Below are 27,411 nucleotides of genomic sequence, written 5' to 3'. Positions count from 1 at the left end.
AAAATAAAATGTATAAAATAACAAATAAAATAACATATGATAAAATAACGTGTTAAATGGGTGGAAATCCCTAGATCAATGTTTAAATTAACACTCACGCATTGACTCTGTCGGCTATGTTTTGCCATGCATGCTCACTTTCTTTTGCAGCTGTCGCTGTGTTACTTTTTTCGGCGGGATTTGCATGTTATCGGCATATGCTGCCATCAGAATTTCGGCCTCAAGCGCTGTAAAATACATTGACTGCGCCTTCTTTCCCTCCGTCTCCATGGTGACTCGCTTAATCTGTGCTCCACTGTTCAGGGCTTTATGTATCCTCGTCCGCGCGCTTAACTTGGGGTTAAAGCAACTCCGCGTTGACTGAACTACTTGTTATCAGCCTTTCTGAAACCGAATATTCCAAGTTGGACAGTTCGGGATTACTCAACCCTGCGTATCGTTTTTCACTCTGAGTTTTCTAAACCGGCTTCCTGAAACAGGGCCCAGACAATGGAATATGAATGAAAACAACAGAATTTGAATGAAAACAACAGAATTTGATCAAAAACCAAAGAACTTTGAATGAAAACAACAGAATTTGAACGAAAACAACGGAATTTGAATGAAAACAATTAAATTAGAATGTACAGAACAGAGTTTGAATGAAAACAATTAAATTAGAATATATAAAACAGAGTTTGAATGAAAGCAACAGAATTCTAAAACAAACAATCGAATTTGAATAAAAAGAGTAGAATTAGAATGAAAACAACGGAATTTGAAAAAACAGAACAGAATGTCATGGTCCCTGTGCCCTGCTGGTCAATCCTCTATTGGGCAATATGTTTGTGGTTTGTTTGCTCTCTCGCCCTCTCTCTCTCTCACTCTCTCTCTCTCGCCACGGCGATGCTCACTGCGGGCTCCCGCTGCTGGCCCACACACCTGCTCATCACCACACCGGCCGCTGATCCCAGCTGATTACTGCACTACTTAGATGGCGAGTCTGCACTAGTCTTCGCTGGATCGTTGAACTATCAGCATCGTTTTTGGAACCGGATTCTGAGAGGAGTGACTGAGGAGGAGCTTTTGTACAGAAAGTGTGGAGCACCTTTTCCCCTAACCCTGTTTCCCACGGACCCTGGCGACCCGGACCCGTTTCCCCTGCACATTGTACATAGCCACTTGGTGATTGTGTTCACTGTGAATAAACGCACTGTTCTTCGCTTAAAGGGAAACCCTGGCCTGCGCCTGAGTCTCTTTCGGAACCCCTAACAGAACGATCCAGCCATTATGGACTCAGCAGGACAGGACCCCGTGGGCCGGGCTCTGGCCGCCCAGGAAGCCGCGCTGGCCCGCCATGAACAAATGCTCGGGCAGCTACGGCAGGATGTCGCCGCATTGACCCTGGCAGTGGCGCAGTTAATACCGCTGGAGGGAAATGCGCAACCAGGGAATCCCCAGCCGCCCAGCCCGGCTCCCCAGGCGGCACCGCCCGCCGTAGCGTCAGGTAGCTCACCGCGGGTCGGTACGCCGTCTGACGGACCTTTACCCACACCGGAACCATTCTCGGGTGAGTCTGACAAATGCGCCGGATTTTTGGCTCAGGTGTCTCTGACGTTTCGCGAGCTGCAGCGTTTTCATGGCAACGATGGGGCGAAGATCACTTATTTCGTTCAACTTCTGAGGGGCCGTGCACTAAAGTGGGCCCAGGTTGTGTTAAACTCTGATCCTGTCATCACCTACGCTGACTTTCTCTCCAAGTTTAAGAATGTGTTTAACCCAGGCACCGGGGCAGAGGCCGCTGCTCTCCGTCTCCTCAACTTCAAACAAGGTAGGAGAAGCATGTCTGATTACGCTATCGACTTCTGGATTCTGGCAGAAGAGGCAGGGTGGAATCAGGAGGCGCTACGGAGCACGTTGCTGAACAATGTCAGAGAAGAATTAAGGGACGAGCTAATCATGCGTGATCTCCCTGCCTCCTTTAATGAGCTAATGTCCCTGTGCATTAAGGTGGATGAGCGGTTACGGGCTCGCCGGTCGCAGCGGAACTACAACTTCCATGAGGCTGCGGGAATCTCTGGCACCGGCGCCATGGCGGATGCCGGCCCCTCCCGGACTCACGAGAGCGGGGACGGAGAGGAACCCATGCAGCTGGGCGGCTCCCATCTCACCGCGGCGGAGCGTCAGCGCCGGATTACCGCCGGTGAGTGCCTCTATTGTGGTCACAGGGGACATGTTGTGGCTACCTGCCCTTCGCGGGCAAAAGGGCGCGCCCGCCAGTGATGGTAGGAGTACTGGTGGGCGAGCTGAGCCAGGAAGAAGCTCCTCCCCGTTTAACACTACCGGCCACGCTTTCCATTCACTCTAAGAGCCGCTCCCTATCGGTGTTAATCGACTCTGGGGCGGAACAAAACTTTATTGACTGTCAGTTAGCCCGGCAACTTGGGTTACTATTGGAGCCCCTGCCTCATGCATTACGTGTTACGGCATTGTCAGGTCAACGCCTTCCAGACATCACTCTGGTGACGGAGCCTGTCGAGCTCACCCTCTCTGGCAATCATTCTGAAGAAATCTGTTTTTTGGTGTTTAAAGCAACTCGCACTCCACTAGTTCTCGGCCATCCTTGGCTACAACAGCACAACCCTCACATAGATTGGCTGAAGGGGCGTGTCACTGGGTGGGGGGAGGACTGCCACATGACCTGCCTTAAAGCAGCCTCGCCTCCAAGCGTTGAAACGCCCTCTTCTGGGGTATTGGAATCAGCTGATTTAACTAATGTGCCCTCTGTTTATCACGACCTAGCTGAGGTGTTTCAAAAGGCCCGCGCCCAGTCACTCCCTCCGCATAGACCCTATGACTGTGCTATCGAACTGCTCCCGGGAGCTCCTTTACCCACCAGTCGGCTATATAGCATCTCACTTCCAGAACGAGACGCTATGGACAAGTACATCACGGAATCCCTGGCTGCCGGCCTCATTCGGGCCTCCACCTCTCCAGTCGCGGCAGGCTTCTTCTTTGTCGAAAAGAAGGATAAAACCCTCCGGCCATGCATTGACTATCGCGGATTAAACAACATCACAGTAAAAAATAAATACCCTCTGCCGCTCCTCAGTTCTGCCTTCGAGCTCCTCCAGGGGGTTACTGTTTTCACCAAACTGGATTTGCGAAACGCATACCATCTGGTTCGCATCCGTGAGGGCGATGAGTGGAAGACCGCCTTCAACACCCACCTCGGCCACTTCGAGTACCTTGTCATGCCCTTTGGTCTCACTAACGCCCCTGCGGTGTTCCAAGCCCTGGTGAACGACGTGCTCAGAGACTTCATTAACCGTTTTGTTTTTGTCTATCTAGATGACATCCTGATCTTTTCCAGAAACCAATCCGAGCACGAGACCCATGTCAGACAGGTCCTGCAACGACTCCTCGAAAACCGATTGTTCGTCAAAGGAGAAAAGTGTGAGTTCCACGTCTCCACCGTTGCATTCCTGGGGTACATAATCGACCAAGGAAACCTCCGCCCGGACCCTGTGAAGGTAAAAGCCGTTGTTGAGTGGCCGGAACCTCCTAATAGGCACCAACTGCAACGTTTCCTTGGATTTGCCAACTTCTACCGGCGGTTCATTCGGGACTTCAGCCAAGTTGCCTTGCCGCTGACCCAGCTAACCTCTCCCAAGCTTCCTTTTCAGTTGAACAAAGAAGCTCAGGCAGCTTTCCAAGAACTGAAGAAACGATTCGCCTCAGCCCCCATCCTGATCCAACCCGACCTCACGCAGCCATTTGTGGTCGAGGTCGACGCGTCCGACTCGGGGGTTGGAGCGGTTCTGTCGCAACGGAAGGACGGTAAGCTCCACCCTTGTGCCTTCTTCTCCCGCCGTCTGTCCCCTGCAGAGAGAAACTATGACGTCGGGGATCGGGAACTGCTGGCGATAAAACTAGCCCTGGAGGAGTGGCGGCACTGGTTGGAGGGCACGGCTCAGCCTTTCCTCGTCTGGACAGACCACAAGAACCTGGCATACCTACAATCAGCTAAGAGGCTCAACGCTCGACAGGCCAGGTGGGCCCTGTTTTTCACCCGTTTCCACTTCTCCATCTCTTACAGACCCGGTTCCCGGAATGTCAAACCCGATGCCCTGTCCCGTCAGTTCTCAGTCTCGGAGGACACCACTGAGCCCGCTCCCGTTCTCCCCGCCACCTGTGTCGTGGGCGCCATCTCCTGGGGGATCGAAGCAGCCATTCGGGAGGCTCAGGTGTTGGAACCGGATCCGGGAGGCGGGCCAGCCCAACGGCTCTACGTCCCTCAATCAGTACGTTCTCAAGTGCTTCAATGGGCCCACACTGCCCGCTTTACGTGCCACCCAGGGGTCCACCGCACTATCAACTTCCTCCAGCGCTACTTCTGGTGGCCCTCTCTGACTAAAGACGCTCGGGAGTACGTCTCCGCCTGCGCGACCTGTGCCCGGAATAAACCATCTCATCAGCCGCCCGCTGGACAGCTCAATCCCCTGCCGACTCCGTCCAGGCCGTGGTCCCATATAGCTTTGGACTTTGTAACCGGACTGCCGCAATCAGCAGGCAACACTGTCATACTTACCATCGTGGACCGTTTTTCTAAAGCTGCCCACTTCATAGCTCTACCCAAGCTTCCCACGGCCATGGAGACCGCACGACTGCTTACCCGTCATGTGTTTCGTTTGCATGGGATCCCGGAAGACATTGTGTCTGACAGAGGCCCCCAGTTCACGTCTGGCGTCTGGAAGGAATTCTGCTCCTCATTAGGAGCAAAGGTCAGTCTGACCTCCGGTTACCATCCCCAAAGCAACGGTCAGTGTGAGCGAGCTAACCAGGAGCTCGAGGCAATGTTGCGGTGCACAGCGTCCTCCAACCAGTCCATCTGGAGTGATGAACTACCCTGGATTGAGTACGCCCACAACAGTCTGACTTCCTCCGCCACTGGTCTGTCTCCCTTCGAGGTCTCACTGGGTTTCCAGCCGCCTCTCTTCCCCTCTGTCGAGGGTGAGCATTCTGTGCCATCTGTCCAGGCCCATCTACGGAGGTGCCGACGAGCTTGGCGGGCCGCACGGACAGCGTTGCTGCGCACGAAGGACCGAACCAAACAGACCGCAGATCGCCGCCGCACACCAGCTCCAGCATACAGCGTGGGACAAAAGGTATGGCTGTCCACGCGCTTTGTTCCTCTCAGGACTGAGTCCAAGAAGCTCAACCCAAACTTCATTGGTCCTTTTGAGGTTTCGGCGCTGATCAACCCCGTCTCTCTGAAACTCCGGCTGCCCCGCAACATGAGGATTCACAATGTGTTCCACGTCTCCCAAATCAAACCTGTACAGAATAGCCCCCTGTGCCCTCCTTCCAGGCCCCCTCCGCCCGCCCGGCTTGTGGACGGCTTGCCCGCCTATTCCATCACGCGGATTATGGACTCTCGCCGCCGCGGGCGTGGCTTCCAGTACCTTGTGGACTGGGAGGGCTATGGCATTGAGGAGCGATCCTGGGTTCCGCGGGCCGCTGTCCTGGACAAGCGTATGCTGCGGGCCTTCCATCTGTCTCATCCTGGTAAGCCTGGTGGGTCGCCAGGGGGCTCCCGTTGAGGGGGGGGTACTGTCATGGTCCCTGTGCCCTGCTGGTCAATCCTCTATTGGGCAATATGTTTGTGGTTTGTTTGCTCTCTCGCCCTCTCTCTCTCTCACTCTCTCTCTCTCGCCACGGCGATGCTCACTGCGGGCTCCCGCTGCTGGCCCACACACCTGCTCATCACCACACCGGCCGCTGATCCCAGCTGATTACTGCACTACTTAGATGGCGAGTCTGCACTAGTCTTCGCTGGATCGTTGAACTATCAGCATCGTTTTTGGAACCGGATTCTGAGAGGAGTGACTGAGGAGGAGCTTTTGTACAGAAAGTGTGGAGCACCTTTTCCCCTAACCCTGTTTCCCACGGACCCTGGCGACCCGGACCCGTTTCCCCTGCACATTGTACATAGCCACTTGGTGATTGTGTTCACTGTGAATAAACGCACTGTTCTTCGCTTAAAGGGAAACCCTGGCCTGCGCCTGAGTCTCTTTCGGAACCCCTAACACAGAATTTGAATCAAAACAATGGAATTTGAATGAAAACAACAGAATTGGAATGAAAACAACGAAATTAGAATGTACAGAACAGAGTTTGAATTAAAACAATGGAATTAGAATATATAGAACGGAGTTTGAATGAAAGCAACAGAATTCTAAAACAAACAATAGAATTTGAATAAACAGAGTAGAATTAGAATGAAAACAAAAGCATTTGAATGAAAACAACGGAATTTGAATGAACAGAACAGAATTCACTTCCTGTTTGCCATTTATGTCACTTCCTGTTTGCCATTTGTTTGAAAGTTGTGTTTTTATCGTGTCCTGTGGATTTTTGAAATTTGGCCATCAATTTCTGGAGCAAAGACTACTCAAATTGTTGGAACTTTTTGTACAACCCTGTCTGGATTACGACTTTGATACATGATATTGGACTGGACTAACGGAGTTAACGAGGTAATTGCAGGCTAGCCAACACGTTACCAGGCTAACAGCTGACTGAGGAATCAGCTGACTGAACCTGCTACCAGGGTAACCAGATAAAATGGGGCCGAAGAGGACACTGACAGCTGAGGAAGTCGAGGACATTAAAAAGTCTCTTGACTTCATAATGGAGGAAATTTCTACTATCAGACTGCAGCAGAAAAATATCATTGAAATTGTGGAGGAGGTAAAGCTCCTCCGCATCCAAAATGCCGAAAAAGATAAAATAATTGCATACCTGGAAAGTAAGGTCGCTGAGAACAAACAATAGAATTAGAATGAAAACAACAGAATTTGAGAACAAACAATGGAATTTGAATGAAAACAACAGAATTTGATCAAAAACCAAAGAATTTGAATGAAAACAACAGAATTTGAACGAAAACAACGAAAGAAGAATGTACAGAACAGAGTTTGCATTAAAACAACGGAATTAGAATGTATAGAACAGAGTTTGAATGAAAACAACGAAATAAGAATGTATAGAACAGAGTTTGAATGAAAGCAACAGAATTCTAAAACAAATAAAGGAATTTGAATAAAAAGAACAGAATTAGAATGAAAACAAAAGCATTTGAATGAAAACAACGGAATTTGAATGAAAACAAAAGCATTTGAATGAAAACAACGGAATTTGAATGAAAACAACAGAATCTGAATGAAAACAATGGAAGTTTAAAAGAAACAACAGAATTAGAATGAAAACAACGGAATTTGAATGAAAACAAGGGAATTAGAATCAAAACGATGGAATTAGAATGAAAACAACGGAATTTGAATGAAAACAAGGGAATTAGAATCAAAACAATGGAATTTGAATGAAAACAAGGGAATTAGAATCAAAACGATGGAATTTGAATGAAAACAACAGAATTTCAGAACAAACAATGGAATTTGAATGAAAACAACAGAATTTCAGAACAAACAATGGAATTTGAATGAAAACAACAGAATTTGAATTAAAACAATGGAATTTGAATGAACAGAACAGAATTTGAATGAAAAGAACAGAATTTGATCAAAAACCAAAGAATTTGCATGAAATCAACAAATTTTGAATGAAAACAACGAAATTAGAATGTATAGAACAGAGTTTGAATGAAAACAATGGAATTAGAATGTATAGAACAGAGTTTGAATGTAAGCAAAAGAATTCTAAAACAAACAATAGAATCTGAATAAAAACAACAGAATTCTGAAAAAAAAACAATAGAATGTGAATAAAAAGAGTAGAATTAGAATGAAAAGCATTTGAATGAAAACAACGGAATTTGAATGAACAGAACAGAATTTGATTCAAAACAACGGAATTTGAATGAAAACAATGGAAGTTTTTAAAAAACAACATAATTTGAATGAAAACAACATAATTTGAATGAAAACAACGGAATTAAATTGAAAATGATGGAATTTGAATGAAAATAACCGAATTTGAGAACAAACAAAGGAATTTTAATTAAAACAATGGAATTTGAACAAAAACAACGGAATTTGAATGAAAACAACAGGATTATAATGTATAGAACAGACTTTGAATGAAAGCAACAGAATTCTAAAACAAACAATAGAATTTGAATACAAAGAGTAGAATTAGAATGAAAACAAATGTATTAGAATGAGAAAAACGGAATTTCAATGAAACAAACAGAATTTGAGAACAAACAATGGAATTTGAATGAAAACAAAGGAATGTGAATGAAAAGAACAGAATTTGATCAAAAACCAAAGAATTTGAACGAAAACAACGGATTTAAAATGAAAATGATGGATTTTCAATGAAAAGAATGAAATTTGAATGAAATGAAAAGAATTTGAATGAAAACAAAAGAATTTGAGAACAAACAATGGAATTTGAATAAAAACAGTAGAATTAGAATGAAAACAAAAGCATTTGAATTAAAAGAACGGAATTTCAATGAAAAGAACGGAATTAGAATGAAATGAATAGAATTTGAATGAAAACAATGGAATTTGTATGAACAGAACAGAATTTGAATGAAAACAATGGAATTTGAATGAAAACAACGGAATTTGAATGAACAGAAAATAATTTGAATGAAAACAATGAAGGTTTAAAACAAACAACAGAATTAGAATGAAAACAACGGAATTTTAATGAAAACAACAGAATTTGAGAACAAACAATGGAATTTGAATAAAAAGAGTAGAATTGGGTCCGTGTACTTTTCGGTATTTGAAGTTTCGTTTCAGAAAGTATAATTTAAAAAAGAAAATGAGACACTTATTTAATTCTCAACTTAAAAAGCTAAAATGAAAAACGTAAAACAATTGTTTTTTTCATTTTGTCCTTTCGCACATCAGAAACGAAAAACCCAAGAAAAAAGAACGAGAAAGGGCCCTTTATTTATTTTGTCTGAACCGGAAGTTTTAGTAGGTCAACAACCTGTACAAGTGATGCGCAAACTTATGGCAAACACTGTAGTGTGGACATCATGACGTTGGAAAAATACTCAGACGTGATCATGGAGATGGCAAAACAAGGCCTGTCATCGGAAATTATATCAGAGCGTCTGTCATATGAACACGGGGAAGTGAGAGGATTTTCTGCGAGAAATGTTAGAAAGTTTTGTGCTGAGCAAATCACTAGCTGTCGACTCTCGGACACACGGTTGGAGCTTGAGGTGACACAAGCTATAAATGAGGTAAGGTACTTTCTTCCTTCACCTTATGACTGTGTATGGTTGTCTTAACTGGGTTGTAAGGGGGTTAGTCTAGACTGTGTGCGCGCGCCCGCGCGTTTTAGCGTCTTGCGGGTGGTGGGTAACGTTAGTTATTTTAAAGATGTCTCTCACTGGTATTTGTACAGTTAATTAGCACAATACTTTAGCTTTACACATTTGCTTTCAGAATAAGCTACTTTACATTTGTTGTTCTAGTAGTAGCATGATCTTTTATTTTAAACAGGTGGGCCCAACATATGGCCGCAAAATGATGAAGGGCTATCTGTCCACAAAAGGGGTACATGCTGCAGAGGGACGAATTGGGTCAATTTTAAGAGAGGTGCATCAACCTTATCATGAAGCAAGACGCCAGGTAGCCTATGTTATTTAATCTTCCACTAGAACTGTATTCCAATGTTCTTTGTCATATTTGTGATATACATCATGTAATGGTAGGGCCTAATTCTGTTTAACAGATGTACGCCCTGCTTTAACAGTTACTTGACTCTTCCTCAAACGTATGATCAAATCTGCCTTTATCCAGTCAGCTGTCATTTATTTTTGTGATTTTTTTGTAAGGGAGCTCGGAATCTTAATCCCACACCGTACCATGCTGAATGCATGGGGCACAAGGTTCACCTGGACCAAAACGAGAAACTTGTAATGTTTGGAGTCACCCATGTTTTAGCTGTAGATGGATTCAGTAAAAAGATTGTGAGTCATTCCACAATGCCAATCAAAAACAACTTGAGCATCTATGAATATGTTTTCAGGTAATACAACCTCTCAAACCATTTATTTCATCTTAAGTGTTTTGATGGACATGTTAGTCATATTGGACATGAGCTGCACCCAAATTTACAATATTTGAATTTAAATTAGACATGCAACAGATGGGTCTGGTTATGTTCCTGAATATAATATATTAAGAACTTACCAAACATTTTGATCAACATTTTCTATTAATGTAAAAATAAATAAAATGGAATTGCACATGAATCATTTAACTACTTTATTGCAATTAATCAGTGTTCATTTATGAATGGAACAAGGTTCTTGGATTTCCACATATCTTTCAATTGTTCTGACATACATCTAAAGTCTGAGCATGACAGTGACATTGCAAAGAAACTTAAGAAATATATGTTGTCCTACTACAACTAAAATATTACCCAAAAAAAACATGAATGAATACATTCAAAATAATAACACCTTTGCTGGTCTTAAAGCAAAATAGTTAATAAATGTTCTTTATTTTTCCTGTACCAGACCTGCAGTGATCACCTATGGTATGTGGGACCAGGTGCGAGTAGACCATGGAAAGGAATTTTATTTAACACTGTTCATGCAAGAGATGCTGTCACATCATCGCTTCAATCAGGAGAGACTGCCTTATTTACAGACCTCATCCACAAGAGTAAGATTTAAGTACCATTAACATCAGCTGAAATTCTTATACTATTACGTGTACTACTACGTACATTTAAGACATGTTTCTTTTAACTCTTTTAGAACCACACAGTTGAAAGGATTTGGCCTGAAATCAACAACCGTGTCAACTACCCACTAAAAACTGCCCTACTCCAGCTGATGGACCAGGAGGAGATAGATATGGAGGATAACCTTGTGCGATACTGTGTGTCCAATCTAACCTGTCAGCTGTGTAACATTGGTCTTGCAAGTGTGGTAGAATCATGGAATGCTCATAGAATCCCAGGTAAAAAAAAAAAAAAAAAAAAGTCAGATTGCTTACAACCCTGATAATGAACATTTAAACACCTCCTCTATTTTTTACAGGAAAAGGCATACCAAATCACTTTGCAGAACATGGGTGTAAAAGAAGAATTTCTCCAGAGCTCTTGCCAAATGCACTTGAAGCAGCAGACCTTTACAGGCAGCACTTGGGATCTGCACTCAAAGAATATTCGACTTTTGGAGTTGATCCCTTCACAACCGAACAGGACAAACTTAGAACAGAGAGTCATTTTGCAGAAAAATATCCTGATATTTCACATTTGTTTTTTAGAGCCGTAAATGGTGACTTTATGCCATACAAAGAAGCTCTGCTCTGTCTCATAAACATAACTCAGAGAAATGTATGAACCACTGCATCTGTAAACTGTACAGAACAGACAAAAAAAAAATCAACTGACTGTAAACATTTGTGTGTACACACTACATTACTCCTCTGCAAAAAAAGATTTCAATACAGAAAATGCAGCTGTTAGACCAGTAATTTGTAGAACTCCGTTGTTACTCTCCCTGCATTTTGCACAGTGCTGTGATGTCTCTTGCCACTGTTCCACACATGTCTTGCAGCCAATAATGCTTCTGCAGCACAGTGAGAACACTGGATCCTCAATGATGTCTGCAAAAGTAAATCAGATAAGTGAGACTGTTATCCATTTATGTTGAATTTAGTTCAAACTATAGGTTCAAAGTCAGTCTTGACATAAATTTACAGACAGCATGCAGAATATTTTTGGTTATTCTGTAATTCCTCTTGTTCACGCTGTTCTGAGAAAGTCCCTGTCTATATTTTTGTCTATAATTGATGAGGGGCAAAATCAGTACATTTTCTCAATTAGCAAGCAAGAAAAATGAAAAAGTTACAGGTACTTGATTCAATATATGCAACTACAGTCCCATTTTAAATGTGAACTTTTTAGTTTTACATTACTGTGAACAGTGTACCGTCACCCATACTGACATTGTAATCAATTTGAAAAGCTATACTTTCATAGTCAAGATTGCAAGGAGAACCCAAATTAAATGTGCATGTAAACTTTTGAATGTTATGTTACAGTAGACCTGCATCTTGATTGTCTGTGCCTAAGTATTTAAATGGACACTGCTGAATAAAGAGCCTATGTTTGGTAAAAAAATGTTTGTCCAAAGTAATGATTGAATGTGGTTTGACATTGTTTTAATTGTAATTAAAATGTTAGTGTAGATGTAATGTATTTACTAAGCAACATTTGAACATACTCATACAAACCACGCAGCTAAATCCCTCCTTGAGTGTCTGCAGCTTGGGGGTTGTGACTTTCTGGGCAACTGCAAGATCAGTGAGCTCTTTGATTGCTGCTGTGACAGCTGGCAGACTTTGAGATGCCAACACCAACTCTTCTATTTTGTCACTCACTTCTCCCAAACTGGCACTGTCATCATCTTTACGGCTGCTACAAATAAAAATGGATAATCAGATGTCAAAGCTACTTACTGGCTTAAAGAAACATCACATCACTTACTGATAGATGATGATTTATGTAGTGATGTCTTACTGCTATTATAGGATTTAAATCAAATTAATTCTTCTATATTGATGTTCATCCTATAGTATATACATATTTATTCACATACCTCAGTTTCTTCCTCTTTGTTCCCTGGAGGCAATTAAAGTCTTGTTCAGGCACAGCAAGAATTTTTCGTGCATTTTGTCTCCAGTACTGTGACCCTACAGATGAAAAACAAAACCAAAGAAACCTGTTTAGAAGCCAATACCATATTACCCAATAAATATTACAAAGAGTCTGGTAAGACATGTCTCTCCATAAGATATGGGCTTTAGCTGTAATATTATGGCTCACCTGTTGTGCCCTCCGACTCCAGAATTGCATTGCCCTGTGCATCTGTCAAAATTATTGGGTTGTAATTACCAATGGCATCTTGCACTTTTCCTACTATCCCTTGAAGCGTAGCCTCAGACTCCAGGAATCGTACAACCACCATTCTATTGGGAATCAACCTCCCACCAACTACATCTGCAAAGTACACTGATCTGTAAAACAAAACATAATAATTTTACATATCTTGTAAAAGACAGCAGGCCACAAATCCATTCAGTGATTGCTATAGGCAAATTGTACTAAAACAGCTTTGCTATTCTTAACAATTCAACTATCCATGCACCTTATGTTTCTTTTTATTTTGCCTGTTCTGTAATTTAATATTCAAGAACACAGACTCATCCTACCTCTGAAATGTTTTGGAGGACATAGGGGAACTTGAAGTAGCCTGCTGTGAACGTGAAGGTGCAGACGCTGCCACAGCTGGTGCTCGCATAAATGCAAAACGCTGCCCGCTGGAACCTGCTGTTGGAATTGACTCCATGTCTTCTCCGTGGACTTCATAGTGACCTCTGGGTGTAAGGTCTAATGCGCTGAAAACACCAGAGACCGCACCGGGGAACATAGCCACGTTTGAATCATCCGTGATGTACAGAGTATGCGCGGATACCTGTTTAAGAAAAGTTTCCGTAAATCACGTTGCTCTGCTAACGTGTTACTCCTGTGCACACGGTTAATAGGCTCTAAAGGCTTACTTATTAGCTAGTAGCCGGTAAAAGTCAATGAATAACTATTTACACATTAGCACATGTGCACAATTCACATATTAGCACAATGAAGACGGCTAGACATAGTATTAGTAAAAGTAGGCCTACATGAAATCACCAAATGTTAACGTTAGCCGTTCCGCAGTAAGGAAGAACAATAACGTTCATAAAAAAACTGCTGAAAGCAAAGTTTGCGAAGTTTACATATCTACCTGAAAGATGCGACCCAGTTTTTCTGCAGTCATGTCTTCGTCCCGGAGTGTCACTCTCTTAGTTTTCCTAAAAACAACGTAATGGTCCATCCTCTGTTTATTCCAGTGTAACTTTAAGGCCGTCGATCTCTTGTGTGGGGGACGGTGTGCGCGCGCCATAAAAAAACGCGCAGAAGAAGTACTTCCCGTTTCAGACATTGAAAATGCGTCTATTTTTTTGTTTTTGCGCTAGTATACTTTCATTATTTGAATCACGAAGAAATCCAAAAAAGCACGTCTAATTTTAAGTGTATGACGGCTATTTGTTACCACCGAATGAAAAAACAAGTTATTTTCGCCCATTTTATTCTTTATCAAAAATTAAAAAAATGAAAATTCTTTTAAATATCGTTTTTTCGTTTTGGTTTCTGAAACAAAACTTCAAATACCGAAAAGTACACGGACCAATTAGAATGAAAACAACGGAATTTGAATGAAAAAAACGAAATTAGAATGTACAGAACAGAGTTTGAATGAAAACAACGGAATTAGAATGTATACAACAGAGTTTGAATGAAAGCAACAGAATTGCAAAAGAAACAATAGAATTTGAATAAAAAGAGTAGAATTAGAATGAAAACAAAACCATTTGAATGAAAACAACGGAATTTCAATGAAAAGAACAGAGTTTGAGAACAAACAATGGAATTTGAATGAAAACAACGAAATTTCAATGAAAACAACGAAATTAGAATGTACAGAACAGAGTTTGAATGAAACAAAGGAATTAGAATGAAAAGAGAATTAAAATGAAAACAACGGAATTTGAATGACAACAACGGAAGTAGAAAGTACAGAACAGAATTTGAATCAAAACAATGAAATTTGAATGAACAGAACAGAATTTGAATCAAAACAATGGATTTGAATGAAAACAACAGAATTTGAATGAAAACAATGGAAGTTTAAAACAAACAACAGAACTAGAATGAAAACAGCGGAATTAACATGAAAACGACAGAATTTTAATGAAAACGACAGTATTTGAGAACAAACAATGGAATTTGAATAAAAAGAGTAGAATTAGAATGATAACAAAAGCATTTGAATGAAAACAACGGAACTTCGATGAACAGAACAGAATTTGAATGAAAAAAACGGAATTTGAATGAACAGAACTGTGGTATCGCAAGAAATTAGTAGGTTATATAAATATATGAGTATGCATAATAGTTATTATTCATAGATACCTACATCCTAAGTTCCTGTTATTCTTCTGAAAGAAACAGAATGAGTGTGTCGTTACAATGGTAATGCCAGGAGAGGCAGTATTAGTTCTGTGGTACATTAATGTGTAAGGAAGTGGAAGAAGAGTGTGTCCTGTAGGAGGCAGTAGAAAATGGATGCTCATGTTCTGTACATGCCCTGAAAGAAAGGTTCAGTAAACCAGTTGCAACGATGCTCCGGTGTAAGGCTCAGTTATTGTATTTTTATTTTTTGAAAATGCAACAAGAACAGAATTTGAATCAAAACAATGGAAGTTTAAAACAAAAGACAGAATTGTGAAAACAACAGAATTTGAGAACAAACAATGGAATTTGAATAAAAAGAGTAGAATTAGAATGATAACAAAAGCATTTGAATGAAAACAACGGAATTTCAATGAAAAGAAAAGAATTTGATCAAAAACAAAATAATTTGCATGAAAACAACAGAATTAGAATGAAAACAACGGAATTTGAATGAAAATAAACGAAATTAGAATGTACAGAACAGTTTGAATGAAAACTACGGAATTACAATGTATAGAACAGAGTTTGAATGAAAGCAAGATTGCCTCAGTTGTATCGTGAGTGTAATTTCAAATAAAATAAAATAAAACTCAGAAGCGTCTATTTTATCCCACAACTTAGACATTCACATTATTCACACTCTCATTACACATATACAGTGGGGCAAAAAAGTATTTAGTCAGCCACCGATTGTGCAAGTTTCCCCACTTAAAATGATGACAGAGGTCAGTAATTTGCACCAGAGGTACACTTCAACTGTGAGAGACAGAATGTGAAAAAAGAATCCATGAATTCACATGGTAGGATTTGTAAAGAATTTATTCGTAAATCAGGGTGGAAAATAAGTATTTGGTCACCTCAAACAAGGAAGATCTCTGGCTCTCACAGACCTGTAACGTCTTCTGTAAGAAGCTTTTCTGTCCCCCACTCGTTACCTGTATGAATGGCACCTGTTTGAACTCATCATCTGTATAAAAAACACCTGTCCACAGCCTCAAACAGTCAGACTCCAAACTCCGCCATGGCCAAGACCAAAGAGCTTTCGAAGGACACCAGGAAAAGTATTGTAGACCTGCACCAGACTGGGAAGAGTGAATCTACAATAGGCAAGCAGCTTGGTGTGAAAAAATCAACTGTGGGAGCAATCATCAGAAAATGGAAGACATACAAGACCACTGATAATCTCCCTCGATCTGGGGCTCCACGCAAGATCTCATCCCGTGGGGTCAAAATGATCATGAGAACGGTGAGCAAAGATCCCAGAACCACACGGGGGGACCTGGTGAATGACCTGCAGAGAGCTGGGACCAAAGTAACAAAGGTCACCATCAGTAACACACTACAACGGCAGGGAATCAAATCCCGCAGTGCCAGACGTGTTCCGCTGCTGAAGCCAGTGCATGTCCAGGCCCGTCTGAAGTTTGCCAGAGAGCACATGGATGATACAGCAGAGGATTGGGAGAATGTCATGTGGTCAGATGAAACCAAAGTAGAACTTTTTGGTATAAACTCAACTCGTCGTGTTTGGAGGAAGAAGAATACTGAGTTGCATCCCAAGAACACCATACCTACTGTGAAGCATGGGGGTGGAAACATCATGCTATGGGGCTGTTTTTCTGCCAAGGGGACAGGACGACTGATCCGTGTTAAGGACAGAATGAATGGGGCCATGTATCGTGAGATTTTGAGCCAAAACCTCCTTCCATCTGTGAGAACTTTGAAGATGAAACGAGGCTGGGTCTTCCAACATGACAATGATCCAAAACACACCGCCCGGGCAACAAAGGAGTGGCTCCGTAAGAAGCATTTGAAAGTCCTGGAGTGGCCTAGCCAGTCTCCAGACCTCAACCCCATAGAAAATCTGTGGCGGGAGTTGAAAGTCCGTGTTGCTCGGCGACAGCCCCAAAACATCACTGCTCTCGAGAAGATCTGCATGGAGGAATGGGCCAAAATACCAGCTACTGTGTGTGCAAACCTGGTAAAGACCTATAGTAAACGTTTGACCTCTGTTATTGCCAACAAAGGTTATGTAACAAAGTATTGAGTTGTATTTTTGTTATTGACCAAATACTTATTTTCCACCCTGATTTACGAATAAATTCTTTACAAATCCTACCATGTGGATTCATGGATTTTTTTTTTCACATTCTGTCTCTCACAGTTGAAGTGTACCTCTGGTGCAAATTACTGACCTCTGTCATCATTTTAGGTGGGGGAACTTGCACAATCGGTGGCTGACTAAATACTTTTTTGCCCCACTGTATATAGGATCTTGGGGGTGGGCACAATCACGGAGTCCAAATTACCATCAGGGTGTATACCTCACCCCTGGCGTCGTTGCCCACCTCTCAATTTTAAATACACTTAGACATTGAGGGCTATCAGGAGGGACTATGCGCTTACCTGCTGCTCCTTGGCAGGTAGCTCCATGCCCTCCTGGGTTTTAATTGCACCTTAGAACACACATGCATCAACACTACAATGAGCGGGTGGAGGGAGGTTTGGAGTCTTCTCCCACCCCCATTCTCTGCGGCCTGCTGGAGCGGGAGGGCTAGGTGGAATTGGCCCTCCGACTGCGGTCTGGAGTGTGGGGCCTCCCTGCTGCTACGGAGTCGGGGTGGTCTGCCTCTCCCCACCGCAGGGAAAAGGGTAACACCACCTGGGTCTGGGTGCAGTTCCCCCCTCCAGGGGCAAGGGTACCTAGACCCGGTTTGTAGAGTACGCTTGGGGAGTGTGATCGTGTGTACAGCGTCTCTTTATGTCTGTCTCCACGTTGGTTGAGTGTGGAGTGAGTGCATATGAGAGCATGAGGGGGGGAATGGATGTTTGTGTCTGTGTGTGCCTGTATGTCTGTGTCTATATGTCAGGTTGGGTATCAGACGCCACCTCTCTGGGGACACCTCAGGCCCTCCAAGGTTTGGAGGCCTATCTCCACCTACCACCACTTCCCCTGCCGGTGGCGGACTCCCTCAGGTGTCGGTGCGTTGGTGGTTCTTTGTGTCTGGGGGTGGGCGTCCAGGTACACACCGGCTCACTCCTTGGCGGCCGCTTATCGGGGCCTGGAGCCTGGGGCTCGCTCGGGCCCCTTCGGGGGTGGGGTGCCCCCGGCCTCTCGGCCTGGGGCTCGGTCACTCAGGCACAGCTGGCGGCCGGCGGAGCTCACGGGCGCGTCACTGCAACTCCCCCTGGCTTCTGCTCCGCGGCTGCTGAGTGAACCCTCATCTGGGACTCTTCTCAGCTCTTACTGGAACAGTGGCGCGGCTGCCCCTCTGTTGGTCTTCCATGGTCTCTTGTGTTCTGGGGGCCTCTGGATGTCTGGAGTTTTGATCTCCACCATACCTGCTTCACACCCTGGAGGACGGGGCTGTGGCCCCCCCACACTCCCTAGCAGATCGTTACATGGAGAAACCTTTGGAATACAAGCACGCTGATCCACACAGGTATGCACACGGGTGTTCACTGCTCGTAGACTTAAATTACACCTTTCTTGGCTGCTACTTCGAAGCACATCTGTCCTGCGTGCTGCACAACAACATTGAATATTTAGTATTTACTGCTGTTTACACTTAGCTAGATTAATGCGATGGTGTTGTGTTTAGTATGTTGCTTTGTTTTGTTTTTTTTGTCTTTTTTTTGCTTGTTTTCTATTCTTCTCTCAACAGGTGATCCAGGAGATTTTTTTTCTCCCCCCCTTTCTCACTGTCCCTCTCCCCTTCTGTTTTTCCTTTCCTTCCTCTTTCTTTCTCCCTTTCCTATCTCTCACTCATGTCTGTCCCGTCTGTAACATCTGAAAATAAAATATAATAAATAATAAAAACAAAGATCGACCAAATGGACCAATACGGCAATGCCACGATGATCCATTTGGCAAAGTAAATCCATTGGGTATCCTTGTTGGTCTTCAAACAACAATTCTGATGGCTAAAGAACCAAATGGGACAGGCGAGAAAAAAAAGAAAAAAAAAAAAGAAGAGTCTATTCTTCTTCTTCTTCTTCTTCTTCTTCTTATTATTATTATTATTATTATTATTATTATTATTGTCATTATTATCTTTATTGTGATTATGCTTCATTTTTATGTACTGGGGTATCAATGACCCCCACGCTGCCGCAGCAGCTTCTGTGCGTGACCCCCAAGTGCTAAGTTTTCTTTCCCGATCCCCTGACAAACCCATTAGAATCGCTCTGGGGACCCCAAATGATCGTTCTTTTTTTTTTCAATTCAATTCAATTTTATTTATATAGCACCAAATCACAACAAAAGTCGCCTCAAGGCGCTTCATAGATACAGAGAAAAACTCAACAATCATATGACCCCCTATGAGCAAGCACTTTGGCGACAGTGGGAAGGAAAAACTCCCTTTTAACAGGAAGAAACCTCTGGCAGAACCACGCTCAGGGAGGGGCGGCCATCTGCTGCGACCGGTTGGGGTGAGACCAATCATTTTCATTCACCTGTCTCTACTGAGGGTGGGGTATTTTGGGAGTACCAAAGGGGAGCACAAGGGTTAAAGGGGAAGTTGGAATGTTACATTTCAGACACTTCGATAAGTCTTCACATATCTCGCGCCAAAACTTCTGAACCGGTGGAGAGAACCAAAGAGCGTGGAAATAATTGTCCGGTGAGTTGGTTTGGCAGTGTGAGCAGTTGTTGGTAGACGTATAACCCATCTTGAACATCTGATGACCTGTATAGTGCACTCTATGTAGTATTTTGTATTGAATTAATTGAAGACTGGGATTTCTAATTAAATGAAAGGTTTTTAAGCATATCTGAGAACAGACGTTTAGGTCTAACGGTGTGTTCACACCGAACGCGATGGACGCGAATAAAACGCCCCAAACGCCCCTAATTTGACGCGTGTACATTCGCGTCTCAACGCGTGTCCAAGAAAAATCCATCGCGCGTCAAAATATCATATTTTGACGCGCGTGAACCGGAAATGTGGGAGGAATGTGGGAGGGAGTTGTGCCAGACCGGTATCTTTGCAAGATGGCAGCTATCGAGCTAGCGCTTGAAGAGAGAGTCTCCCTTCTCTATGTACTGTGGAGAGCAGAGCAGCAGCGTAAAAGACGTCCTCGCCGTACCTGGATCCATCAGGTCCTCCAGAGGCATGAGCAGTTTGGTGAGTTTCACCACTTGCTCCAGGAGCTGCGCCTGGATGACGCCGATTCCAGCGCTATCACCTTCGGCCAGTTTGAGGACCTGCTTTCCCTCGTCGGTCCCAGCATTGCCCGCCTAGACACCAACTACAGACGCTCAATCCCACCTGCAGAGCGCCTGTCCGTCTGCCTGAGGTTAGTAAAACTATTTAATACGGTAGTCCTTTATTGATATCTGTGCTAATATGCTAATCCATCCAGTTATACACTGCTAACATGGATGTGCTATGCTAACAGTGAATGCTGTCGGTGTTTACTGAAAGCAAACTGTGGTACAGAGACGACTCTTTATAATATTTCTAGTGATACTCAGAAGGTCTCATCAAGTCCCGATTTAATTCGATTTATGCTGTTATCAGTGTTTGAATGATAGCATGGCTGTGGTGTCACATCAATGTATGCGCTCGGTGTTTGCTGATATCAAACTGTAGCATTAGGACCACTGAGTTAACCTTGTAGTGATACTCACTCCTTTTTATTTAGACCTGGTTTAATTCTGGGATAGTTGAATATTTGTATATAATCCCTGCAGCTGTCAGACTCTATAGCAGGGGTCACCAGTCTTTATTAAAACAGAGTTAGATAAAACTGTGAACAGTTTGGTTCATCTCTAGTTACATGGTTCTATCTTGATAAGCTATGTCTTATCACAGATTAATTTTTCAAAAATATTAATGATTTAAGCAAGGAAAGGGCTACATGTCAACATACAACTCTTTATTTCTATTAATGTCTTACTTCATTCCTACCTGATTGACATGTTTAGGAATTGTGAGTGATTGGCTCACTGTAGTGGCAAAAGTTGCTACCAATCAAATTATGATATGTTAAAGTTAAAACAAAACACAACTGTTTTAGATATTATCTAATATACATTTTGTAATTATCCTTATAATTACAAAAGGTTTTATGTAAGATTCATGTTTTGTGATTTAAATCTGACATCACAAAAGTATTTTGGAATTTGAATAACGTATTTTGTAACTGCAGTACACATAATACTGATTTTGAACAATTTTGTCCAGGTTCCTTGTCACCGGGGACTCCTTCAGGACCATCGCGTTCAGTTTCAGAGTCGGTGTGTCCACGGTGAGCCAGATCACCCCCAAGGCAGCGACGTCCATCTGGGACTGTCTAGTGGACGACTTCATGGCTGTGCCTTCACCTGGAGACTGGCGGTCCATCACAGAGGGATTCCAGGAGCGCTGGAACTTTCCTCTGTGCTGTGCAGCTCTGGATGGGAAGCACATCCAGACAAAGGCACCCCATATATCATATAGGAGACACACACATTGATATACACTAAATATTCATTTCATTTCTTTTTTGTGGTGCCCAAATTGATGCACCTGCTTGATTTTGTTTAAACAATTATTGCACACTTTCTGTAAATCCAGTAAACTTCTTTTCACTTCTCAAATATCACTGTGTGTCTCCTGTATGATATTTAACTGACATTTTTTATTGTAACAACGATTTATACAGGAAAATAATGTCTATTAACAAGGTTGCCCAAACTTCTGCATCCCACTGTATCAGTATATTTTGTCATTAGTATAATATGAAATAAATTCTACATGTGTCAAGTCGTGTGCCAACATTTGCTGTGTAGTAGAACTGAGACATTAGTCATTATAAACATTTATTTGAAATAATATTAAAAGTCTCAAACAGAAAAACATTAAACATAAATATATAAAATATAAGAATTTACAGAGAGACAGGAATAAAAAGGACCAGCTGCTCTCCAGAGCAGGAACAAGGCTGAGGAGGAAATGCTCCATTGGAGACTGGTGTGGCCTCTTCAGGGACTCCAGGATGGCCAGCTCCACCGCCGATGGACCGTCCTGGGACCCGTCCCTCATCTGCCTCGGAGCCGTCCTCCTCTGTGGGCCTGTAAAACAGCACAAAACACAAAGAAATGAGAAGGCTGCTACTAGATTTTAATTTCAACATTGAAAAAAAAAAAACAATAACAGGATATAATCAGATTGGTTGTAGATATTTAGTAAAGGTGATCACAAGGGAATCCCACCGACTAAAAAGGTATCAGTGCTTGCTGTACATATCTGTGGGTGCAGCAGCAGGAGCTCAGGGACTGGGGATGCTCTGCTGCAGAATCAGTTGGTTCTGTCAATACAGTATTAAATGTTAACAGGTTCGATATAATAATCGTAGAGTAGACAGTGGTCCCTCATTTATTGCAGGGGTTCTCAGAATAACTAGCCCCTGGTCACAGTTCTCACAATTGATTCTCAAAGTGCAAACCTTTGTAGATTGCAAAACGTAAAAGTATTATTATGCCGCGGTTTGTCTTCATCTGCCCGCCACTTTCGTGCGCCTTTTTCCCTCACGGTGCAGGTGTCTATTTCCAAATGAGGCTCATAGTTATGGGTGTTTTTGTGCTGTTTTTTCTATTGGACGCGATGGTTATCAAAACCAAACGTGATAAATTTGGCAAGCGCAGGAGACACGACACGGAGCAGATTTGTCAATCAGGCTGCAGAATGCAATGCTGTACTGTGCAATAAAAAATCAGCGAAAAAGCAAAGCAGTGACGGATGAACAGCGGGACCACTGTGTGCTGTTTATTAATAAACAATAAAATATATTCCTAAATGATAACATGCATAAAAGCAGAACGGTATTTGTACGTCAGTGGGAAAATAACAGTGGCTTGCTAGCTTTTGTGCTGCTTCCCCGGGTCAGTGAAAACTTTCAAAAGAGAAATGAATGAACTTACCAGGTTGCCCGATCTCTTCACATATCTTCCTCCAAGCTCGGTCCTTTTTATTCCTGTCTCGGTACTGAAAGCAGCTGGTGTTGTACAGCTCCGAGTTGTTTGCTACCGCATTGATTAGCCTTCCCCTCCATTGAAGTATGAAAGGCTTTGGCTGGATCTGCCCCTTTGACCTAGGTAACAGCCACGTCACCAGGCTCCTGATTGGTTGTCGCGGCGCGATTTGACGCTGGAGTTCAGATTTTTCCAACTCGAGCGGTAGACGCGAAACGCGCGTATGCACAAAATGCAACACAAAAACTCACGCGCGTGGTTTTATTCGCGAGTCAAACGCGTGAGACGCGCTACACTGACGCGCGTTTCACGCGTTTTGGCGTTTTCGCGACGCAAATCTGCTTCCGAATTTTCGCGGGACCCGCAATCGCGCGTCATCGCGCCTTTCCATTGACTTTACATGTAAACCTGACTCTCTATTCGCGTCCATCGCGTTCGGTGTGAACACACCGTAAGTTAACTGATAAATCCGCTTCCCATTTTGCAATAGGAAGTGATATTGATTCACCTGTTTTAGAAAACATTCTGTATACTTTGGAAAGTAAGTTTGGGGGTTTTAAGAGCAAGTAATTGTACCACACTTTATGGTTTTTTGGAGGTCAACATGACCGGGTTTAAATTTATTTTTTACTATGGATTTAATTTGTTGAAATTCTAAAAAATCTTTTCTTGTTGATCCCATATTGTGTAACTAGTCTGTCAAATGAAATAAATTCTGTTCCTTCTAGTATATGTTCTAAATATTTTATTCCTTTACCACTCCAATCTGGAATCATATTATTGTTTTGTGATATGTCAGGGTTGTTCCAGATAGGTGTACATTTGCATGGGATTAATGAAGACTGCGTCAATTTTAGAAACTCCCACCATGCTGTCAGAGAAAAGCTGATGCTGACGCTTTCAAAGCATTCATGTCATTGGATGTTTGAGAAACAGCATTTTCATTGCTTTCAAACAGAAAATAACCACTCATGAATTAGCATGAATAGAAAAAACAAATTTTAGCAAAAGACTAGTATGTTATTATTTTTTATCCAACACATGGGCTCAACTCACCAAAATGACAGAAAATTCCGCACGGACTGTCACGGCCCAGCGGCACGAGGGAACAGAGATGGACACAGGTGCAGAAACCAACCCGGAAGCGAGACGATAAGGGAACAAAGGATTTATTTCCGCCCACAGGCAAACACAAGCAAAAAAACAAAACGACGCCACCACACTAGTGGCGCGTAGGATAATCTAAGATAACAGAGGGTGACCTAGACACTTCTAGGAGACGGCTGAACAGCAGAGGCAGCGGGGAGGTGGAAACAGGACTAGGTAGGGGCCGGGGCACTGGAATAAGAGGAGATCACGGTCAGTGGGATCCAGCAGACAATCAACGATCCTCCACAGTTGAATTGAGTTGCCTTACTTGGTTTCAGGTGGAGGGGACAGGTGGGGCGGAAGGCCCGGAAGCGGTCGAGACGTGGGGAGGCAGGCAAGTGAGTGGTGGGCCGGCAGGCCACGTCGTATCAGCAGCAAGCGGCCCAGGTCCAGGAAGGCGGGAGTGGGGGAGACAAGACCTCCACTCCAGGTGCTACCTCTGAGAACAAGAAGAACAAGTAAGTCATCACACGGATTCTGGACAGAGTTATGATGCTCCACTTGACTAACATGGGGATAGCAGATACTCAGGCGATGAATGGTTGAGAGCGCAGGTCTAATATACTGCTGGAATAATTGCTCACAGGTGGTCAGCCAGAGAGGAGCAACCGAACTCCGCCTAAAGGAGGAGGGGCCGCTGTTGGAGACCTGCAGGTACCCACCCAGACCATGACACGGACCATCCGAAGCCTGTCTTGTGTCACTACTCGATCCGTACCAGAAACCCGATCGGTACCACGCGTGTGTGAAAGGTGTCTACTTCTGGCTGAAGCATTTTACGATAGTTACGGGTCAGAGTATCGGTTAAGATGTTAAGAATAATAAGTATCACTTAAAATGTTTGCAATAATGAAACATTTCAATATAATGTAGTCAAAAACTAAAAATAAAATGATAGTTACGGATCAGGACTCCCAGATGTCATGGTCTGTGGGGTTACCTGGAGGGTGTCTCCTTTTGTGGCTGCTGTACCATCCCTTTGGGGCAGGGACTTCGGTGCTTCAACTGAGCCTCAGCTGTGAGCAATCAGCTGGAGACCTACTTCAGCTGTCTCAACCGTCTCCTCCGTGCCAGTTTGTTCTACCCGTCTCGGTGGTAAATGATGTTTCCCTTTGTGGTTTTCCTTGTGTGACTTAGCTCTTCGAGTGATTTCTGTCTTCCCTTCGTACAGCGGAGTTCCTATCCTGGCTTTCACCTTATGGGGACAGTCCCCGCCTCCCAGCCTACTCGTCCGCTTGCCCTCCAACCCCCACGCTTCAGCTTGGGACCCTCCAGACGCTTTCCACGGACCTCTCCCCTCCCTTCAGTAATTCTAACCCGGAATGGCACAGTAAGGCGAACAATTCTCCAGTTTCTAGTTATCTATGCTCCAGCATTCCCTTCCGATTATAACTACCTCCTCCCCTGTTACAGAATATTCCCGTGGCTCACTGACCTCCTCCCCGTCCCTGCAACTAGCCTGATTGGTCCCCCATTGTCACGTTAGGTCACTTTTTCAATTAAAATTCACTGTAAGCATTCCTCGCCCATGTTTGTCTGCATTTTTGGGTCCACTTTCCTGATCAAACTTGTTGGTTCATGATAGAACAAACTGGCCAAGAAATGGACCCAGCAGACCCGGTTCACTCTATAATCAGTAAGCAAGGCGTTGTGCTCGGTCGCCACGAGCAGGCTTTGCAGTCATTAGAGGCACAATATAGAGCTATTGGTCAGACTCAGCAGGGAATCCTCGACAAGTTAGATCAGTTGGTTCAATCACACTCTGGCAGCGAGACCGCTTGCGCCCAGCCAACCCGAGCCCACACCTGCCGCTAGCGCTGTCCCGGCGGGTTCCTCCCCGGTGACTGAAGCCGCGTATCGCAGCGTCTCTTCCCCCTCGCCAGAGCCGTTTCACGGGGATCTAGATAAGTGTAGCGGTTTTCTTTTCCAGTGTGCTCTATTCTTCTGCCGAACGCCACATGCCTTTCCCAACAATGCTACTAAGATCTCCCACTTCGTGGGTTTACTGAGGGGAAAGGCGCTTGCGTGGGCTGAAGCATATTTTTCAGCGATACCCCTTCGATGACTTTCTCACAGAGTTTAAGGGGACTTTCATGCACCCGAGTACGGAGGGTAGCGTCGCGAAAAGGTTATTGGGGCTTCGACAGGGCAAAAGGACCATTGCGGAGTACATAACTGACTTCCGCACGGTGGCTGCCGAGGCAGGCTGGCCGGATCCGGCACTTTGCAGCATATTTCAGAATCAGAATCAGAATGGGTTTATTGCCAGATGTTGAGGTTTACAACATTAGGAAATTGCTGCGGTGCTTCAGTGCAAAACAATAAGAATTAAAGTGCTATGTAGAAAGAAAGATATGTGCATGAGATATACATGAGATATATACATGAGAATAAGAATTATGAGTGCTACGTAGAAAGATATACACATGAGTGCAGGTGGTGATCAGTGCCAAACATGAAATGATGCAGTGACACAGCGTAGGGTCATGTGTTAGTGGCGGGGACAGTCATGTGGTTATTGTTCATGTGTCCAACAGCAGAGGGGAAGAAACTGTTCTTATGGCGAGAGGTTCTGGTGCGAATGGACCGGAGCCTCCTGCCTGAGGGGAGCAGGTCAAACAGACTGTGTCCAGGGTGAGAAGGGTCAGCTGAGATCCGGGCTGCACGCCTCAGTGTCCTGGAGGTGTACAGGTCCTGCAGAGATGGGAGTCTGCAGCCAATCACCTTCTCAGCAGAGCGCACAACACGCTGCAGTCTCTGTTTGTCCCTGTTTGCTCAATGATCAAATGAAGGATCAGCTAGCTTCGCGAGACGAGCCTGCTTCTTTTGAGGAGTTGGTCTCTCTCGCCCTCCGGCTGGATAATTGCCAGAGGGAGAGAGAGAATGAAAAACATCCTCGTATTCAGAAGTCGCCGTTAAGGGTCGTGCCCCCGCTCACTTCCCCCGCACCTCCGCCTTTTTTCACCCCCACGATCTCGCGTCCTCCTTCGCCCCCTCCTGAACCCATGGAAATCGGACGCTCACGTCTTACGCCCGAGGAGAGGGAGCGGCGTTTCCGAGCAGGGGAGTGCCTGTACTGCGATCACCGACCCAGGACCACGACAGAGCTTTTCATTTTAACTCCATCACAGCTGGTAAAACTCCAAAAGCTGGCGACTGTCCTTGAGCCATGCAACTTATTGTTACTGTTTCTTCAAAGTCTATAGTTGACAGTTACTGTGTAGATTAATAATTACTTTGTTGAACTGTCTGCTACAGGT

At 43.8% G+C, this 27,411-nt stretch overlaps 4 protein-coding genes and 1 long non-coding RNA gene across 7 annotated transcripts; 3 read left to right on the top strand and 2 right to left on the bottom strand.

The window, feature by feature from the left end:
- Window positions 1–782: 782 nt before the first annotated feature.
- On the top strand, window positions 783–3,778 carry LOC146707053 (uncharacterized). Of its 2 annotated transcripts, XM_085458367.1 has the most exons (3): window positions 783–2,182; window positions 3,353–3,512; window positions 3,666–3,778. In XM_085458367.1, exons 1-2 carry the CDS (start codon window positions 1,270–1,272, stop codon window positions 3,475–3,477), a joined length of 1,038 nt encoding a protein of 345 aa, XP_085314493.1. In that variant the 5' UTR covers window positions 783–1,269; the 3' UTR covers window positions 3,478–3,512; window positions 3,666–3,778. The 2 variants fall into 2 exon arrangements, with proteins under 2 accessions (XP_085314493.1, XP_085314492.1); XM_085458366.1 differs by lacking the exon at window positions 3,666–3,778 and having other exon boundaries at window positions 3,353–3,575.
- Window positions 3,779–8,738: 4,960 nt separating this feature from the next.
- Window positions 8,739–11,516, top strand: LOC146707052 (uncharacterized). Its single transcript, XM_085458363.1, has 6 exons — window positions 8,739–9,208; window positions 9,471–9,599; window positions 9,806–9,999; window positions 10,496–10,643; window positions 10,739–10,943; window positions 11,024–11,516. The coding sequence occupies exons 1-6, from the start codon at window positions 8,999–9,001 to the stop codon at window positions 11,326–11,328; spliced, it is 1,191 nt and encodes a 396-aa protein (XP_085314489.1). The 5' UTR covers window positions 8,739–8,998; the 3' UTR covers window positions 11,329–11,516.
- Window positions 10,226–14,208, bottom strand: LOC146707051 (uncharacterized). 2 transcript variants are annotated; one of them, XM_085458364.1, is made up of 6 exons: window positions 13,775–14,208; window positions 13,203–13,465; window positions 12,817–13,007; window positions 12,590–12,683; window positions 12,215–12,408; window positions 10,226–11,594 (listed from the first exon to the last, which is right to left on the bottom strand). In XM_085458364.1, exons 1-6 carry the CDS (start codon window positions 13,970–13,972, stop codon window positions 11,407–11,409), a joined length of 1,128 nt encoding a protein of 375 aa, XP_085314490.1. In that variant the 5' UTR covers window positions 13,973–14,208; the 3' UTR covers window positions 10,226–11,406. The 2 variants fall into 2 exon arrangements, with proteins under 2 accessions (XP_085314490.1, XP_085314491.1); XM_085458365.1 differs by having other exon boundaries at window positions 12,215–12,405.
- Window positions 14,209–19,841: 5,633 nt separating this feature from the next.
- LOC146707050 (uncharacterized) lies at window positions 19,842–22,201 on the top strand. The gene is made up of 2 exons (XM_085458362.1): window positions 19,842–20,343; window positions 21,234–22,201. The coding sequence occupies exons 1-2, from the start codon at window positions 20,000–20,002 to the stop codon at window positions 21,502–21,504; spliced, it is 615 nt and encodes a 204-aa protein (XP_085314488.1). The 5' UTR covers window positions 19,842–19,999; the 3' UTR covers window positions 21,505–22,201.
- On the bottom strand, window positions 21,838–23,266 carry LOC146707049 (uncharacterized). The gene is made up of 2 exons (XR_014920740.1): window positions 22,952–23,266; window positions 21,838–22,102 (listed from the first exon to the last, which is right to left on the bottom strand). It is a non-coding gene; the product is annotated as an uncharacterized LOC146707049 (long non-coding RNA).
- Window positions 23,267–27,411: the final 4,145 nt, after the last annotated feature.

The sequence above is a fragment of the Copadichromis virginalis genome, linkage group LG6 (assembly GCF_057382275.1).
Source record: "Copadichromis virginalis isolate Kocher_CV1m ecotype Utaka linkage group LG6, C_Virginalis_male_GT1.1, whole genome shotgun sequence".
In the NCBI taxonomy this organism is placed as follows: Eukaryota; Metazoa; Chordata; class Actinopteri; order Cichliformes; family Cichlidae; genus Copadichromis; species Copadichromis virginalis.
This window is presented reverse-complemented; position numbering and strand designations above follow the sequence as displayed.